This window comes from Coregonus clupeaformis, chromosome 5 (genome assembly GCF_020615455.1).
Source record: "Coregonus clupeaformis isolate EN_2021a chromosome 5, ASM2061545v1, whole genome shotgun sequence".
NCBI lineage: Eukaryota > Metazoa > Chordata > Actinopteri > Salmoniformes > Salmonidae > Coregonus > Coregonus clupeaformis.
The window spans coordinates 3,197,624-3,217,273 of record NC_059196.1 but is presented as its reverse complement, the minus strand read 5'-3'; the positions used below and the strand labels follow the sequence as shown (position 1 = coordinate 3,217,273).

Here is a 19,650-nt window from a genome sequence, read left to right as displayed (position 1 = left end):
GTAAATATATTATGTTATAGCTTGGTCTGACTAAAATCTTGTGCATAACCCATCTTGTGTTGGGCCTTTGGATTTAATACAATGCACAAAGACTTCTATCTTGTCGGCCTTATCAGCAGGTGGCTATGGACAACACCCACGCCATAGGTCTCTCAGTTCTCCCAACTCACGAAGTTATTGCTCTGAGGACATACACACACACACCCCCACACACACACACACATACACACACACACACACACACACATCATCATTGTTAAACATACACACATACACACACACACACACATACACACACATACACACACACACACATACACACACACACACACACACACATACACACACGCACACACACACACACACACATCATCATTGTTAAGCACACACACACAAAAACCCCCTTCTCTTAGGCTGAACATCTGAAGACAGAGAACCCGACTCAGAGCCAATGCAATGGAAGTGACCTCGACCAACTCATCAGGACCAATCAGAAGATCAGAACTACTAGAATCAACCTACTTTATTTTATTGTATAAAATGTCAGCACACAATGTTTAGGGGCTCGCTCTCTCAGATATCTCCCTACGAGGTTGACGAACGGGTCCGTGCACGCTATTTACAGATATCTTTACCTCTGAATAAACTGCCTCATATTATACAATTATCCACCTTGTCCGAAAGTCTCTACTTGGTCTCCGTTCTCCAGTAAACTTGTGATCATCAACAAACTTGGTAGCAGAGGATGGTTTTCTAACTCTGAATTCGGTCCATAAAAGTTGATAGAGACAGGAGACAAGTAAGAGACGGATCTGAAAGGACGGGTGACCTGTCCGCAGGAGCAGCCGGGAATCCAGCTCGCCTCAGGAAACTGATCTAGACGGCCGTCAATACAAAGGTAAGCAGAACCTGTTAAAACAAAATCTGCATATTGTATTATAGGATAAACCAAAATTAAGATCAGTAGTACTGGGCGTGAGTATGGATTACTGATAAATTTATAACATATCTATTATGACTCAAAAGGCACATATGTAAAGATATCTGAATTCTTTAGGTTATTACTGTTGAAATGTGACTCTCTAGGGGAGGAGTCTAGTTACAGAGGTTGTGGTTCACGAGAGACGGACCCTTTTATTTTTTTGCTGTTGATATCTGAAATCTTAGGTTTTTACTGTTGAAATGTGACTCTAAGAGAAGAAGTCTAGTTACAGTGGTTTTATTTTCTGTTGAAATGCGGCTTTCTAGTGAGGAGCCTATTACAGAGGTTTTGGTCCACAAGCGATGGACCCCTTTTATTTGATCCACAAGAGAAGGATCTGGTGACTTGATAAAAAGATTCAGATAGTCGGGTTGAGTTAATTCCGTGAGAATCCAAGTCCAGAAAAGGTTCTCCCGACTAGACGCCAGTTGAATGGTTTAAACGACTGGGAGTCTCCTTGAGGAGAATAAAAAAAATAATAAAAAAAATACGAGTTCAGATAGTCGGGCAATTGGTTGACGTGGCACTCAACTATATGTACTGTGAGGAACTTAAACTGAATTCGTGTGTTGATGCTGATATGTAATGAAAATGTAATTGTTGAAATGATAACCTGAATGTTGTGTAAGATTGGCCGTTTCATGAGACTAACTAGTGGATAACTTTTAAGAGGACAACTGAGTCCTATTTTGCCTGTTATGTAGCCGCTGCGCTAAAAGCTGACTTGAACTTTTTCCCTCTTGTGGTGTTGGTATTTTCATAATCCCTAAAATTAAATTGGTAATTATTTTAGGAGCGCTCGAGTTTGCTAATATATTGTTCCAAAAGGGCGATTCTGATACCTTTTGGGAAAATATATAATAACTCGAATACCTGAAAAACAATAATAACTTTTGCAAAATAATTCCCAAAATTAAATTGGTAATTATTTTAGGAGCGCTCGAGTTTGCTAATATATTCTTCCAAAAGGGCGATTCTGATACCTTTTGGGAAAATATATAATAACTCGAATACCTGAAAAACAATAATAACTTTTGCAAAATAATTCCCAAAATTAAATTGATAATTATTTTAGGAGCGCTCGAGTTTGCTAATATATTCTTCCAAAAGGGCGATTCTGATACCTTTTGGGAAAATATATAATAACTCGAATACCTGAAAAACAATAATAACTTTTGCAAAATAATTCCCAAAATTAAATTGGTAATTATTTTAGGAGCGCTTGGGTTTGTTAATGTATTCTTCCAAAAAGGGCGATTCTGATACCTTTTGGGAAAGTATATAATAGCTCGAGTGCCTGAAAGACAATAATAACTTTTGCAAAATAATTCCTGGGATTAAATTGATGATTGTTTTGGGAGCGCTCGGGTTTGTTAATGTATTGTTCCAAAAGGGCGGTTCTGATACCTTTTGGGAAAATATATAATAATTCGAATAATTGAAAAACAATAATACCTTTTGCAAAATAATTCCTAATAATAAAGTATTGAACATTTTTTGTGTACGAGGGTGGGACATCAGAGATAAATCTCAGTCAGCGCCAAGAATACATTGCTGGATTCGGCCAGTGACGGGCTAAGAGCACCAAGATAGTCTAATAAACTGTATAACCATGGCAACCACTACCGTCCCAAAACTCAAATTTAATGAATATCTAGATCAAAAAATACAGGATAGAGCGGGAGGGAAAGAACAGTATAAGACAGTGAAGAAAGTGTGGGAGGGAGTGAAACTCAAATGGACACAGGCAGGTTACTTTAGCGGGGGTGCCCCGTCTAAAGGGCAACTCACCTCTATGGAGAAAGAGCTAGGGGAGGCAGTGAGGGAAGGAACAGAAAGTGAAGTGGAAAGGAATAAGTCTCACTTATTCAAGAAGGAAGGGACTAAACACAGAGAGAGAGCAGAGGCTGAGCTAAGGATAGGTACGTGGGCAATTGAGGAAACACGACGAGCACACCCATACAAGAAACCAGACATGATGGGTGTGGTGATTGAACCCACAACTGAGACAACACCAATAGAGGGGACACAGTCCATGAGTGACATACCAGCGCCCTCAGCACCACTGTATCCGACCCTGCCACAGGAAGCGAAGAGCACACCACCCGCATACACACCCACTCCTCCAACTAACCCTTATAACCCATTCCTAAGTCCTGCAGTGGTACAAGCGCCTGTGTTCGTGGTGCAAGGAGGACACCTAGTGGGGAACATGGCACTAAGACCATACCATTGCTCTTCCAATGGGGCCCTTCCAATTTGAAGCATCAATTCCTATATTGTCCCAACTGTCCAATCAACCTATTAGGAAGGGACCTATTGTGCAAACTGAAATGTTCAATCTACCTTACCGAAAAGGGTGTGGAGGTTTCCATTGATCCCATTACCTCCACACCAGTTCATCCAGTTAGGGTGCTGATGCTACCCATCATCCCAACCCCAGTGCTCTCCCTGACCCAAGAAATATACTGGTTGAAGTGCATCGAATCCGGCCAAGGAACCCCTGAGGTTCAATTCAAGTTCAACCAGCTGAGACAACTCATTTACACATTTCACCCATACAAGACTCCTCAAGCTGAAATCCACTGTACACTTAATGTGACTGATAATGATGTCAACCCATATACCGATGACTGGGATGAAAACATGATGCACCTGACACCAACAATCAGATGTTGTACCATAGTGTGTGGACAGGAAGGAGTGGCTGCTCCGGTTATCCTACCTTCCCATTTGAAATCCTGGTACCTACTGGGCGAAGAATCTGCTCCCCATGTTACACTGGCAGTTGGAAACGGTTTTGAAGCAAGGAGCCTTGGGCCTATGATCAGAAGAGCATCCAAACTCCAGTGGGAACCCACCCAAACTCCAGGAATAACCAAAGCCACCACTGAGAACATGTGGAGGTTTATGACAGTTGACACAGAGGAACATTGCCTTCCTGAACGTTTGACTCTCCCAAGACACCATGGTAAACCTTACACAGACCACCCCTCATCACAAGCACTGCTTTCCACCATTGATGAAGGCATATGGACACACACCCCATTTGATGTTGGACAACTACAGGTGGCACCAGTCACCATCACCTTACTCAACCCTGATCAAATTCCTATCTACCGAACACAGTACCGTCTGAAACCTGAACAGACCATGGGGATCAAACCAACCATAGATGGGTTGTTGGGAGCTCGTGTCATATATCGCACTGTGTCTCCATGGAACACACCAATCTTACCAGTCTTGAAAACAGGAGGTGAAACATACCGGATGGTACAAGACTTCCGAGCAGTGAACGACGTCACTGCACCCATTGACCTACCTGTCCCTGACCCTCACATTACACTGAGTAATCTCTCACCAAAACACCAATACTTCACCGTTGTGGATCTGGCTAATGCCTTCTTCAGCATTCCACTGGATGAGGCTTCACAGCCTCTCTTTGCCTTCACATATGAACATCAACAGTATACGTATTCGGTTCTTCCACAGGGTTACAGGTGTTCTCCCGGAATCTTCAATCATATCCTAAAGACACACCTGGCTGAATTGAAAATCCCTGAAGGAGTGATACTCATCCAATATGTAGATGACCTTTTGCTGGGGGCTCCCACATCTGATCTCTGTCTACAAATGACAAAAACCCTACTTGACTTCTTGGCTGTCAAAGGCTACAAGGTCAAAATGAGCAAAGTCCAGTCCTGTCGCAGAACTGTCCTTTTCCTTGGCAGAGAAATCTCAGGAGAAGGTGCTGGTCTCTCGAAATCCCACCGAGATTCCATACTCCATCATCCACGTCCCATCACAGTGTCAGGCATGTTGTCCTTCCTGGGGTTGACAGGGTACAGCCGTACCCACATCCCTGACTACACATCCAGGACTGAACCACTGAGAGAAATAGTGAGAGAAGCAGGACCAAGAAACTTACACTCCTCACTTACCTGGACACCTGAAGCATCAACAGCATTTGCTCTCCTAAAAACCGATCTCTCGGTGGCAGCAGCTCTGACAGCACCCGACTACAAAAACAAATTTCATCTTGATGTTTCTGAAAAGGAGGGGTTCACTTCTTCCATCCTTTTTCAGAAACAAGAGGGGGAGAGAAGAGTACTGATGTATCATTCCTCTAAGTTGGACCATATTGAAGCAGGTCAGACAACATGTTCCAGGTACGTGGCTGCAGTGGCAAAAGCTATTGAAAAAACCGCCCACCTGGTAATGTGCCACAAATTGGAAATCCATACGCATCATGGGGTTGCAGCATATCTGATGAGCAAGGAATTCACGTTCAGCGCTGAAAGAAAGAACAAAATCCAGAATAAATGCACCCAATCACACATTACTTTTGTCAACACCGACAAAAACATGGCAGACGCACTCAATGCAGAAGAAGGGTTGGCACACTCCTGCGAAGAGAGGGCGGCACAGGAACTGAAACTGCGACCAGACTTGGGAAACGAACCCCTTACCAATCCTGATCTATGGTTGTACACCGATGGATGCTGCTATAGAGGAGAAGAAGGGAACATAGCAGCATATGCAGTGGTACAGCAGCTTCCAGACGGGTCACACGTGACCCTGGAATCAGACATCATCCCACAACCTGCCTCAGCCCAACTAGCCGAGATCATTGGTTTGACTCAAGCCCTGGAAAAGGCTGAAGGAAAGACTGTGAACATCTACACTGACTCAGCATATGCTCATGGAGCAGTCCATACAGATGGACCACAATGGGTCAGACGTAACTTCACCACAACAGGAAACCTTCCGATCAAACACAAGGCACAAATGGAGAGACTGATAAAAGCAGTCTCACTACCTGAGCAGGTGGCCATCATGAAGTGCAAAGGACATCAGCAACTCAAGAACAAAGTCAGCGAGGAAATGACGCAGCTGACAAAGCAGCCAAGAAAGCTGGGGGGCTACACTCCAAGACAGATGGTGCTGCAGACTCAACCAGTTAGAACAGAACTCACAGACCAACACATAAAGGAACTACAATTCACAGCGGGCCCGTATGAGCACTCGGTATGGGGACAGATGGGAGCCACCAAAGGACCTGATGAACTTTGGAGATGCCATGACGGCAGGTTGGTGGCCCCAGCTAATCTCTGTCCCGAGCTGATACGTGAGGCTCATGGGCCCACCCATGAAGGGAAACTCAAAACTTTACAGAAGGTTTCCCATATTTGGTGGCACCCACACATTAAGGACATGACAGACTTGTTTTGTGATGAGTGCAGCATTTGTGGCAGCCACAACCCAAAGAAACCTTTCCAAACACCCATGGGTTCATACCCAGTACCTAATGCATGTTTTCAGGACATTAGCATAGATTACACTGACATGGGGGCTGATAATGTAACTAATGGGAAAAGGTACTATTTGGTAATGGTAGATCGATTCTCCAAATGGGTTGAGGCAATACCAACAGCACGTGAGGATGCTAGGTCAGTTATTAAGTGGCTGCAGACTGAACTCATACCAAGGTATGGGGTTCCAAGACAAATTCGATCCGACAACGGGTCCCATTTCAGTAACCAACACCTGAGACAGGTGGAGGAGAGGTTCGGCATTGTGCACAAGTTTGGGTCTGTGTACCGGCCGCAATCTCAGGGCCTCGTGGAACGCGCCAATCAAACTTTGAAGGCTAAGATAGCCAAGGTATGTGCAGGTTCAAAGTTGACGTGGGTTGAAGCTCTGCCCCTGGCGTTGATGGCCATGAGAGCCTCTCCAGGAGCAGGCACCCATCTCTCTCCACATGAGATTATGACTGGTAGAGTCATGCCTGGTCCACCAAGGGAGGGAGGTCATATGCCCGCCCTTGATGTACAACAAATTGTAATGTCTGAATATGTGAGAAAACTAACGGAACTCTCTGCAGCTCTCTCCAAACAGATTCACAAGGTCCAAGAGGGGGAGCTGACGGGAGATCCGGCGCTGCTGAAGGTAAAAGTTGGCGACTGGGTAAGGATCAAGGTTCACAAGAGAAAGTGGCAAGATCCCAGGTGGACTGGACCGTACGAAGTGAAGGAGGTTACTTCACACTCAGTCCAGGTCAAAGGTAAATCAGGCGCACCTTGGCACCACTTGACACATTGTACACCAGCACCAACTCCTTCCAGAACCCTGACTGAAGTCAGAAGTGATTTAATCACATTAAATTCGGATCAAATTCTTGACACCAACACTATCTGAATATGTGGAGGAGACTCCCATCTTCAGATACTGGAGGGGAAAAAACAGAGGAGGGACAGACCACCATGGGAGAGACTGGGGTGCTCTGCTCCACTCCTTGTTTTGCTGATTGTAACTATTGGGGTTACTCTAGGAATCATACTCTGGTCAGTACAGCACATGACACAGACACCCATTACACCCACTAGTAAACCTAACGACACATTCAATGCCACAACCATACGTCCGACCAACCTGCACTCCGACACATTGAGCCCAGATCAGAATGTAAGCCACAGCCACCACGTAAATAAACGACAAGTTGTCTCTAACACCCTTTCCTGTGGGCCCAGACAATTGTATAGAAGCACCACATTATGTATACCCTTTAATGTTACCACTACTGCGACAGTGCCGTGGGTAGACTTTAGAGAACTTACCTACTACCGTGACTGGGACTGGTATATGACAGTGGGGGTCACCCATAGCGATTGGACTTGGACAAACTTGGTATGTGAGACTAATTATGACTGGTCCAGTTGCACCTCTACTACATTAGGAAAACAATGGAGGAAACTCTTGACTTTGACAAAAAACTCTAAAGGACTCAAATTTACTATCTATCCTGGTATTGCATTAGGCTGCCAGGACTTTAGACTTGCTCCTTATGTAAGCTGTACCACTGCACCAGTCCATTGGAATGTTCGAATTTGTCATATTAATAACACAAAAGCACAGGCTATTAATGAAAATGGTAATAAGAATAATTCTATTATTTTACTTACCACTCCACCTACTTTGGATGATGCAATCCTGACCGCTACAGGTGTCTCCGGCCTTTCTAACAACTGGCTCTTGTTGACTGAGGAAGCGGCAAAGGTGACTCATCAGAGTTGTGTGGTTTGTATGGGGGCACGGCCATTGCTTCGCATTATCCCTGCCGCCATTACGCCAGAATGCTTCCTGTCTGTCATGAAACATGACAACCCTTCCGCCAATTGTACACTATGGGACGTAGTTCATCCCTTGGTTACTAAAGCAACTAAGAAACCAATTTTTTCCTATCAGGTGGCTAGAGCTAACTTTACCTGTGTTAATCTCACGAAAGGTCTACCATTGTTGGGTATGGTACCTGTTGGATGGTGTCGGTTTATCTATACGCCTAATGCTGAGTTTAAACCTGTTTCCAGGGCTGATGTCTGGTGGTGGTGTGGAGGCGTTCATCTGTTTGATGGACTGCCTGGAAATGCCACAGGCACCTGTGCACTAGTCTCTCTTTTGCTACCAATTTCTGTGTATCCAACAGGTGTTCAGGAGCTGGTGACCCATGTGTCTGACTTAATTCCTACCAGGACCAGGCGCGTGTGGGCCCTACTCATGGGGACCCAACCTACATTGATGCAATTGGGGTCCCTAGGGGGTACCAGATGAGTATAAATTGATTGACCAAGTAGCCGCAGGTTTTGAATCTTCATTTTGCTGGTGGTGCACAATTAATAAAAATGTTGACAGAATCAATTATGTCCATTTTAATGTTCAAAAATTAGGCAATTGGACACAACAAGGTTTTGAGGCGGTGCATGGCCAGTTGGCTGCGACCTCTCTCATGGCTTTCCAAAATCGTATTGCTGTCGACATGCTCCTGGCTGAAAAAGGAGGAGTATGTGCTATGTTTGGTGAACAATGTTGTACCTTTATTCCCAACAATACAGCCACAGATGGCAGCTTGACTGTCGCCCTGGAAGGGTTACGAACTCTTAATGGCAAAATGAAGAGCCACTCAGGGGTGGATACTTCAATGTGGGACTCTTGGATGGATGCGTTTGGTAAATATAAAACGCTTGTTTCTTCTATACTTGTATCCATCTCTGTTTTTGCTGCAATTCTAGTGCTTTGTGGATGCTGTTGCATTCCATGCATACGGACGCTGACAACCAGGATTATAACCACCGCTATTGATCCACATCCTGCAGATAACGGTCAGATGTTTCCTTTGCTTGCTATTGACGATGCTGACCAAGGATATCTGGATGATGAATAGCATTTAAGCTTTTTGTCACGTCTCTGGTGAGACGTGAAGAGGGGGAATGTAAAACTTTATCTTCTGATAAAGTTTTCCCTATTTTGCCAAATTGCATTATTAAGCTTGTGTCACGTCTCTTGTGAGACGTGAAGAGGGGGAATGTAAAACTTTATCCTCTGATAAAGTTTTCCCTATTTTGCCAATTGCAGCATTTAAGCTTTATGTCACGTCTCTTGTGAGACGTGAAGAGGGGGAATGTAAAACTTTATCTTCTGATAAAGTTTTCCCTATTTTGCCAAATTGCAGCATTTAAGCTTTATGTCACGTCTCTTGTGAGACGTGAAGAGGGGGAATGTAAAACTTTATCTTCTGATAAAGTTTTCCCTATTTTGCCAATTACACTGTTAGCTTGTGTCACGTCTTAAGTTTTCCTTCTTTACTGTTACTTGGTCACGTCTCTGGGGAGACGTGAAGAGAGGGATTTGTCGTAGTAAATATATTATGTTATAGCTTGGTCTGACTAAAATCTTGTGCATAACCCATCTTGTGTTGGGCCTTTGGATTTAATACAATGCACAAAGACTTCTATCTTGTCGGCCTTATCAGCAGGTGGCTATGGACAACACCCACGCCATAGGTCTCTCAGTTCTCCCAACTCACGAAGTTATTGCTCTGAGGACATACACACACACACCCCCACACACACACACACACACATACACACACACACACACACACACACACATCATCATTGTTAAACATACACACATACACACACACACACATACACACACATACACACACACACACACATACACACACACACACACACATACACACACACACACACACACACATCATCATTGTTAAGCACACACACACAAAAACCCCCTTCTCTTAGGCTGAACATCTGAAGACAGAGAACCCGACTCAGAGCCAATGCAATGGAAGTGACCTCGACCAACTCATCAGGACCAATCAGAAGATCAGAACTACTAGAATCAACCTACTTTATTTTATTGTATAAAATGTCAGCACACAATGTTTAGGGGCTCGCTCTCTCAGATATCTCCCTACGAGGTTGACGAACGGGTCCGTGCACGCTATTTACAGATATCTTTACCTCTGAATAAACTGCCTCATATTATACAATTATCCACCTTGTCCGAAAGTCTCTACTTGGTCTCCGTTCTCCAGTAAACTTGTGATCATCAACACTACCCACCTCGTTCCTTTCTTTTAGCATGTGCACGTAGTAAGTCCACCATCATGCTTTCGGGATTCCACAATGATTATTTAGTCGTGGACATGACATCACCGCTCTTGCTCTTGGTCCTCATCTTTGTAAGTCACCTTGATTTTGCACCTGTGTGTTGTATCTGTTTCTTTTTTAAACTATTTAGCGAACTCCATGACAGTAGTTAAAGCAATGGGCAATGGGCTATATTAGCACACAAGTAGACTACAAATGCATACTGAGCCGGGCATGCCCAGAGCTAGTGAAGTGAGCGCTATTGCAAGAAGGCGGACACTCCAGCCTTTAGTAATCTCGCTCTGCTCTCCAGTCAAATTGGGCACGCTCCCACTCACATACTCTGGCCCTGATACATTTAGTACTCAAATCTCTGACAACTGAACCGTGAGGTGGACAATTATTATTTTAGAAAGTAGCCTAAAAACCAATAAAAAAAATAGGCTATCAAGTTTTGCATATACTACACATCGAAACACAAGGAATAGTGTTTTTGTAATTTGTTATAGCTGTTTAAGGACACTTACATTTGGCTCATTTGACCAACATCCCTCGTTTATTGATGGCGCCAGGTCGGATTTGAATGTCGGATTGAATTTTCCTAAAGAAAACTCTGAAATGGCATATTGGTTTTATTAAGATTTTAGAATATTCGCATGAAAATCTGGCGCCAATTGGATGGAAACCTAGCTATAGACACCTTTAAAAGACTCTGGCAGGTGCTCTAATCCAGTTTCACTTTGATTATGCCCCCATATCATGGTTTACCAGCAGCCCCAAACATCTAAAGAATAAACCAGCCAAACAAGCTTGTAAGAATTGTACTTAAACGTCCCCTCATACTCATCTGGAGGTTGAGCATATTTCGTCTGTCTCTGGAATGTGTCTGTATCTATGTAATTGTATATGTATTTATGTAAAAATATATATATAATGGGACCACAATGGAAATAAATCCCTGACTTCGTGGAATACCGGTCACTTTTTACAATATTTGTGTTTATATGTATTATTTTAACTGACAAATAAAATCAATCAATCCAAACTGTGCAGCAGCCAATTGATGAATGGAAAGAGACATCTGTTACAAAACACCAAAAAGTTGAATTACATTCGGAGATTGTCAAGCCAAGCCTTCAATGCCTACAAGGTAGGGAGGGATGTATTTTCTGTTTGTCGAGATTGACATAATGTCTTTATTGTAGTGTTGAAAACGCAAACTATGATATTGAAGTGCCCTAAGTAGTCGGTATGCTTTGTTTATTGGTTGTGTGGTGCATTGGCACAGAAACCTGTTGATGGAAAATGTGTTGCATAGATTTTATATAATTATAAATATGGCATCAAAATGTAGAAAATCTTATTTCCCCCTAGCTGATCATTGTCTGCAACCGGCTCTGATTGTGAAGTAATGAAACAGGCAGGGAGAGTGAGCTCCTCTGTAGTGGTCGGAGAACCGTCAAACTTCTGAACCGTCAAACTTCTGGCCCCTAGCCCTGTGTGGCATTGACTGTGCCACAAAAGCATGCTGAAGTGGCAAAGTCGATATCCACGTTTATAAACACAGAACCGCAACAGTTATTGTTATTTTGGATCTTAAACATTATTTTGAGTTAATTCTATGAGGGGGGAGGGTGTTCCATTTATTTTACAGTACAAGGGGTTGGACCAGCCCATGACACCTTGAGTTGGACCAGCCCATCCCGCCCAGTAAATTTCAATTCTTAACCATATATTAACATTCCCTACACACCTGCAAAGCAATCCTTGGATTCTTTGGAAGTGCAAGTGCATTTCACTTTTGTCAAAATTAAAAGTTCCTTTGGCAGGAGATGCATTTGTTTGTAATGATTTCTGCGATTTTTTAATAGTGTATGAAATATTTTTCTTTAACAATAATTTCTGTCTACCAGTACATTTGCCACCAACATCACTCTTTCCCATATAGCTCATTTATAACTGAAAACAGTTACTTTTATTTTGAAATACAAAAAACTGTCGTCACTAGTTACCACAGCCACAAAGTCATAAACCCCGCCCATTTCTACCATTTATTTTCTTAAAATGTGATTTTAAACTCAACCTTAACCACACTGCTAACTTAATGCCTAACCCTAATTTAAGACCAAAAAGCAAATGTTTGTTGTCATGAATTTTAACGATATGGCCACATTGACTTTGTGGCTGTAGTAACTAGTGGAAACTACTAAAAACCCATGCCTCGACCTGGAAGGACATGTGACGTATGTCGTTCGAGTTGTTTCAGGTCAGTCGGACAACAACACTGCAACAGCACTAGCTACACTTATTTTGTAGTTAACGTTACATAGCGCTAGATCAACTTGGCCAATAGCGCATATTTACAGAGATTTGTAAGTGCGTTGTGATTTCGACAAAAATGTCAATTTTGCAAGGACAGATTGGATCCATTTTGGAGATAATGGTCAGCGCGACTGTTACAGAAATTAGCAAAGTTATCGAGGGTACTGCCTCGTCTGAAGTGCCAACAACGGGAGAGAATGCGAGTGAAACACCAAACGAACAGGTATATCTGCTGATTGTGTAAAGTAAGGCATTTTGTAAACTAGCCCGCTAGTTAATTGTATGGACGTTGCAGCCTCCACTCCACCCTTGGGCGTAATCATTACGCCGAAACCGTAACGGAAAACGCAAACGTGAGTTTCTATTGGACAAATTCAAGAAGAGCCCTTCCCATTTCGTTACGTTTGCTTCAGTTTGGTTCTTAAAGACACACTATGCAGAAATCTTTCCGCCATTTCCTTGTTGCTAAAATTGTAGTAGTTCGCCTAATATCAGTTTGTGACAAAACAAGTAAGTATAGTGTAGAGAATCATTGTACCATCTAAACCGCTGTGAAATCTTTTCCATAACCAAAAATATTGTGTTTTCAGCTGTTTGTAGCTGTTGTACAAAAGTAAAATATTCAGAAAACGAAATGTAAGCAGGGGAAACATAGAAATAACTCACATAGAACAGATCTACTGCTTCTTAGGCTTGTTTTCAATGAGCGTGACAGATCAATGAGAATGACAGATCTATAACTCATGCCTTTGCAGCTGAATGAACACTGTTTTAGGGATGAACCGGTCCACGGGGATACCAGTGTAGTGCCTGCTGCATACAATGCGTTAGGATGGTAAGATGAAACCATCAATATCGCCAATGACAGCTTTTGGGCTACATTCTAAACTGAAGACCATGATTAGTTGGTTATTGGAGTCAGGTGTGTTAGTAGGTGCTGGGGCAAAAGTGTGTCACCAGCCAGCCCCAGAGGAAGAGGCGAAGCGAGAGGGGTTACTGGGCCCAAAATCAGTTTTCTCCAGCAGGTGGCATTTGTAACGTTTTTTTCGCTCACAAAGCGAGGAGTTGTTGTTTGGATGTCAATGAGTATGGAATTTGGTTAAAACCAAATGGAATGGCTTATTTGATCGAATAGAAGTTTCATAATGATTAGGTTGTTACAAGTGTACTGATATAAGTAGGACACGTGTCATCCCAGCTACTTTGAGCTGTGCCTGGTCGTCACTAGTTACCACAGCCACAAAGTCATAATGCCCGCCTATTTCATTCTTACAGCGGCCACTAGAGTATCTGGTCAATATAATAGATCTGTGCCATCCCTTATCCCAGGGCCAGCGTTATGGTGGGGCCTGGCCCGCCATACCGTACCTCCTTGCCCATCCAAATAAAATATTTAAATATTTATGATTTATTTGACCAAGACGTGTCTACAGAAAGACTCGGTGCCCCTCTGTCTCAGTATTTGTAGCCCATGGATATGATGCTGTCTGGACAAAAATAGTATGGCATGTCATACTCTTTTTGGCCAGACAGCATCAGATACATGGGCTACAAATACTGAGACAGAGGGGTGCTTTTTCAATCGCTCAGATGCTTTCTCTGGTGATATGGTAGTTTCAGCCACTTGCGAATTGAAGGAAAGTTGGCGGGTGCGCTGTTCTGATGCTGGAATTATTTTCGGATGAAGGTAACCTACTTGAAGTGTATTGTTTGACAATCAGATGAAAGCATGACTGGTTGTGTCTTTACTATAAAACCCACACTAGAACCGCTAAAGCAGTCATTTGGACTGCTCATGAATAAATAAATAAATGTATTACTCCATCCTTAACTATTCCTTTAATAAGTCTATAAAACACACTGTAGTTGTTAGAATCTTAATATTGCAAACAGAAGTAGTATTATAACCAGTTTTAGGAGGGCATGTCATTTTAAATGGTTTTCCCCCGTTGCCTCTCCTCCCGACAGTAGGGCCTGCGCCCCTCCTCCCAATAGTTGAAGCTGCCGTGCCCAGTTGATAATCACCCCGATAAGTGCCTCAACTGAACCTAAACTATACCAAAGCTAATTTCACACATCACAACAGATCAAATAAATGAAGTGAAGTATGATGGTGCGAATGGATGAGTTGATGAGCGAGGGGAAGCGGACAATGCATAATTATGTAATCACCAATTGTAAATTACGGAAAGGGCGGGCCATTCTATTGTATTGATCTATTCTAATTATAGTCACTCCACCGAATCCAAGCAGTCCTATCAGTCTACTCTGGCCTTGGAGTACATAGTCAGTGAGGGCGTGCATCATTCACAATGGCAAGAAGACCAAGACAAATGGATGCACATGCTGCGTTAGCTTTGCTACCAAATCTGAATGAAAACGACTGATGGTGGGGAATAAATTAATCCTGATGACATCTGATTATTCTTCTGATTCTGAGCCTCAGTCAGAATTTACACCTCCGAGGCTTAAGTGTCAAAAAGCCAGAATGGTGCGCACTCAGAGAAGAAGGGACGGCACCGTTTGCAGAGAACAAGCCAGTGACAATGCTACTGTCCGATTATCAGCACAAAATGTTATCACTGAGAGGGCAGGCCCTAAATAACATTAGCAACAAACTCACCAGCGTCGTTTATGTGACATGCTCTAACTGATGCCATTGCATGAAGACCACACCATGTAAGCACGAGCATACAATAATTGACTATTTTTGACTGCTGTCTTTTCGACACTTACAGTATATTCATTAAAATGTAATTGCTTTTGTGCTGATTTTCACTGTTTATGAAGCACACCTGACACTTATAATGATGTTTAGGCTACTGATGTTTTCATAATTTGGCCGCGCATGTTGCTGGCGGTGCGTCTTGGTGGTTGGGTTATTTTGTAATCTGTTACCGTGTTCCAACACATACTTTCAGTTTCATAGTTATAACAAAGGCACTCCACAAATACAATTGATAGAACACTTGAATTAGTGTTTTTTGTTTTATCCTACAGTAACAAACTAATAAATGATTTTGTGTTATAAAAAATAAAAAAAATCTGTATATTCTGTTACCAAAACCTTCATAAACACAACCAAATGATAATTTTTGCGATAGCGTATATGAAATGTATTAATTACACTGTTAGAGTGTTGCAGTCAGAATGACTGCTCATTAGCTTGAAGGGGGGTCCCTCGTGGCCCAGCGGTTCTAGGAGGTCCCGTGAAAGAAACCATGCCCCTCTATGGAAATCAAATGCCCGTCCAACTGATTTGTTCTGGTGCCGGCCCTGCCTTAGTCTGGAGACCTGACATTGAATTTCATTGGATTCAGCATCGGGCATAAATGAGCGTTTGGATCAGGAAAGTTTCCTCTCACGACCTCTACAAGCCAGAATGTTACCAACCGCACAGACAACCGGTAAAGTAAGTTAAAATATAATTTGATTTAACATTCTGGCTTGTAGAGGTCATGAGAGGAAACTTTCCTGATCCAAACACTCATTTATGCTTGATGTAGAATTCAATGAAATTCAGCGTTGGTTTTCCAGGCTTCCCATACCTGATCTAGGGCTAGCTAGGGTATGTGTTCTACGTCTGGTGGATTTAGCTAACACATTACACTAGTACTTGCCACAGGGTTGGCTCAACTGGAAACACGTTTGTTTAATTTAGAGCTACAAGCATTTATAATTTTCGGCAGAAATACTTGTCAGCGACGTTTATAATGGTAACTAGCTAGTTAAGTAAACTGAAGTTTGTTCTGTGAATAATCTGTATGCCCTCAAACTTGCTTTTGCTCTTTTCACTCAGTTGACCCAGTTGACTTCTTTCATGGAGATACTGGCTAAGGAGGCTGTGGACAAAATCTACAAGCTATTCAACGAGTGCTCCTCTGTTCTGCATCTGGAAGTGTCTCGGAGTCAAACTGAGAATGAGGACTTGAAGAAGAGGCTAGACGCGGTTGAGACCGAACTGAGGACTGTCTTAGAAGGGAGTGGAGGACAAGAGAACATGTCAGCAAATGGCTGCTGCAGTGAAGTCAAGATCATCCACCAGTTAAAAGGCACACAACCAGGTGAGAGTTGGCATTATTTCAGATTAGCCATCAATGGGGTTTTAGATTGCTTTGGTACACTGTTACTAAAACCAGTACTTTTGAATTCAATGCTAACCTTTTTGATTTTGACTGCAATCTTTTTCAGGCTTATGCGCTGGTGATGCAGAAGTGAAACGATCCCCCATCCTCCACCTGTGGAAAGGGAGAGTTCCCTCAACTGTAAACGAGGTAGGTCTATTTGCATAACTGACAATATTCTGTTAAAGGTTTAGTTCTTGGATAGCTGTCTGGAATTACTAGGGGATACAGAAAGTAATAACCTATTTACTTGTCTGTATCTGTATCACACAAGTATCATTATGCACCATTTGGTACCAGGTAGTTACCAATTGTATTTAATTATTTGAAGTGAGTACAAGAAGAAGCATTTAATCCCTTTGTGATGATTTCTGTTGTATGATATCATTATATATAGATCGGACTCTAAACCTGCGTTCCATTAAATCACTTTCCCTCTCCATCTCAGCACTCCAACATGGAGGACACGATCGAGTCAGTTATTATCAAAGAAGAAGGGTTTGAAGAATACCTGTACAGCAGCACCTCAGACCCAAGTCCTTTTATAGAAAGCCAGGCCCAGGAGTTGAGTGACCCAGAGAACCCTACAGAGGACCCAAAGGACAAAGGCGGCGACGCAAGGCCAAAGTGTTTGAGAAAGCCAAAGATCACAGGGGCTCGTCGGGCAAGGCCCAAAAATGAGAACCACCTTAGCTGCAAGCACTGCAGGAAGACATTCAGCAAACTGATCCAGCTGAAAGCTCACCAGGCCATCCATGCGGCAGCGGAGAAACCTTTTATCTGCCTGCAGTGCGGTCGAGGTTTTTCCTTTAAACGCAGTTTTGATGCACACCAGCTGCTTCACACAGGAGAGAGACCGCACACCTGTGGCGAGTGTGGTAAAGCTTTCACCCTAAAGCAGCTGCTCAAGAATCACCAGAGACTCCATGCAGGGTTGAGACCGTTCCGCTGCGACGAGTGTGGCAAGAGCTTTAACCGGGCCCACGGTCTTAAGATGCACCAGATCGTCCACACGGGAGAGAGGAAATACAGCTGTGAGATCTGCAAGAAGAGTTTCAGCATACCAGGAAATCTCCACAGGCACCAGCGTATACACACTGGTGAGAAACCGTTCCGTTGTGATACATGCGGGAAAAGCTTCAACCAAGCAGACACTCTGAAAGGACACCAGCGGATCCACACAGGAGAGAGGCCATTTACCTGTGAGACGTGCGGGAAGTGTTTCATTCAAAGAAGTGCACTGAAAATGCACCAAAGAACCCATGCAGGAGAGAGCGCCTTCCTCTGTGTGGTGTGTGGGACAGTCCTGGCTTGCGTCAACTCTCTCAAGACACACCTTCAGACTCACACAGCAGAGATGCCTTGTATGTGCTCAGTGTGCGGTAGTAGTCTCAGTTCACTCACTCACCTCAAATCGCACCAGCAACTCCACACTATGGAGAAGCCGCACAGCTGTGGCCTCTGCAACAAGAGCTTCAAGTCGGTCAGCTACCTGAACATACACATGAAAACTCACACTGGGGAGAGACCATTCACCTGTGATGTGTGTGGAAGGATGTTCACTCAACACAGCAGCCTGAAAACCCACCAGGCGGTCCATACTGGGGAGAAACCTTTCAGCTGTGAAACATGTGGGAAATGTTTCAGCAACACTGGGAACCTCAACAGGCACCAGCGGATACACACTGGAGAGAAGCCTTTTAGCTGTGACCTCTGTGGGAGGAGCTTCAACCAGGGCAACAGCCTCAAAGCCCACAAACAAATCCACACAGGGGAGAAACTTTACATGTGCGACAAATGCGGAAAGAGTTTTTCCTACCTGAGGAATCTGAAAGATCACAAGTGTTACTATATCTAAAACCAATAGGCATAGCCTCTTATTTGTGATTGACCACACTTGGTTTGAACAATTCTCGGCATTCAAAATGCATTTATAGGTCAGTGAGTGGCATACTAACATATGAAGTATACTGATCAGATTGGTTGCCAAGAAAGCCTTTTTCAAAGTTATTTAATTTGAAACATGACTTGTTTTAGAAATCAACTATGATTTTGAAAAATTAATAACCAGTTGCCTTTGTTGGGTAGAAGGACTTGGCTGGTGGTCCAGTAACTGTTCAATGGAGCAGAGCCTAATTTATTTGAGAAGGATATACAGTGAGGGAAAAAAAGTATTTGATCCCCTGCTGATTTTGTACGTTTGCCCACTGACAAAGAAATGATCAGTCTATAATTTTAATGTTTAGGTTTATTTGAACAGTGAGAGACAGAATAATAACAAAAATATCCAGAAAAACGCATGTCAAAAATGTTATAAATTGATTTGCATTTTAATGAAGGAAATAAGTATTTGACCCCCTCTCAATCAGAAAGATTTCTGGCTCCCAGGTGTCTTTTATACAGGTAACGAGCTGAGATTAGGAGCACACTCTTAAAGGGAGTGCTCCTAATCTCAGCTTGTTACCTGTATAAAAGAGACCTGTCCACAGAAGCAATCAATCAATCAGATTCCAAACTCTCCACCATGGCCAAGACCAAAGAGCTCTCCAAGGATGTCAGGGACAAGATTGTAGACCTACACAAGGCTGGAATGGGCTACAAGACCATCGCTAAGCAGCTTGGTGAGAAGGTGACAACAGTTGGTGCGATTATTCGCAAATGGAAGAAACACAAAAGAACTGTCAATCTCCCTCGGCCTGGGGCTCCATGCAAGATCTCACCTCGTGGAGTTGCAATGATCATGAGAACGGTGAGGAATCAGCCCAGAACT

General features: G+C 43.1%; 2 protein-coding genes across 3 annotated transcripts in view; one reads left to right on the top strand and one right to left on the bottom strand.

The window, feature by feature from the left end:
• Positions 1-19,650, bottom strand: part of LOC121558530 (kin of IRRE-like protein 3) — a 442,346-nt gene that overhangs the window by 50,527 nt on the left and 372,169 nt on the right. The window lies entirely within an intron of this gene.
• LOC121564529 (gastrula zinc finger protein XlCGF57.1) lies at positions 12,698-19,099 on the top strand. Of its 2 annotated transcripts, none has more exons than XM_041875814.2 (4): positions 12,698-12,979; positions 16,556-16,820; positions 16,948-17,030; positions 17,329-19,099. In XM_041875814.2, exons 1-4 carry the CDS (start codon positions 12,833-12,835, stop codon positions 18,736-18,738), a joined length of 1,905 nt encoding a protein of 634 aa, XP_041731748.2. In that variant the 5' UTR covers positions 12,698-12,832; the 3' UTR covers positions 18,739-19,099. The 2 variants fall into 2 exon arrangements, with proteins under 2 accessions (XP_041731748.2, XP_041731754.2); XM_041875820.2 differs by lacking the exon at positions 12,698-12,979 and adding an exon at positions 14,388-16,168.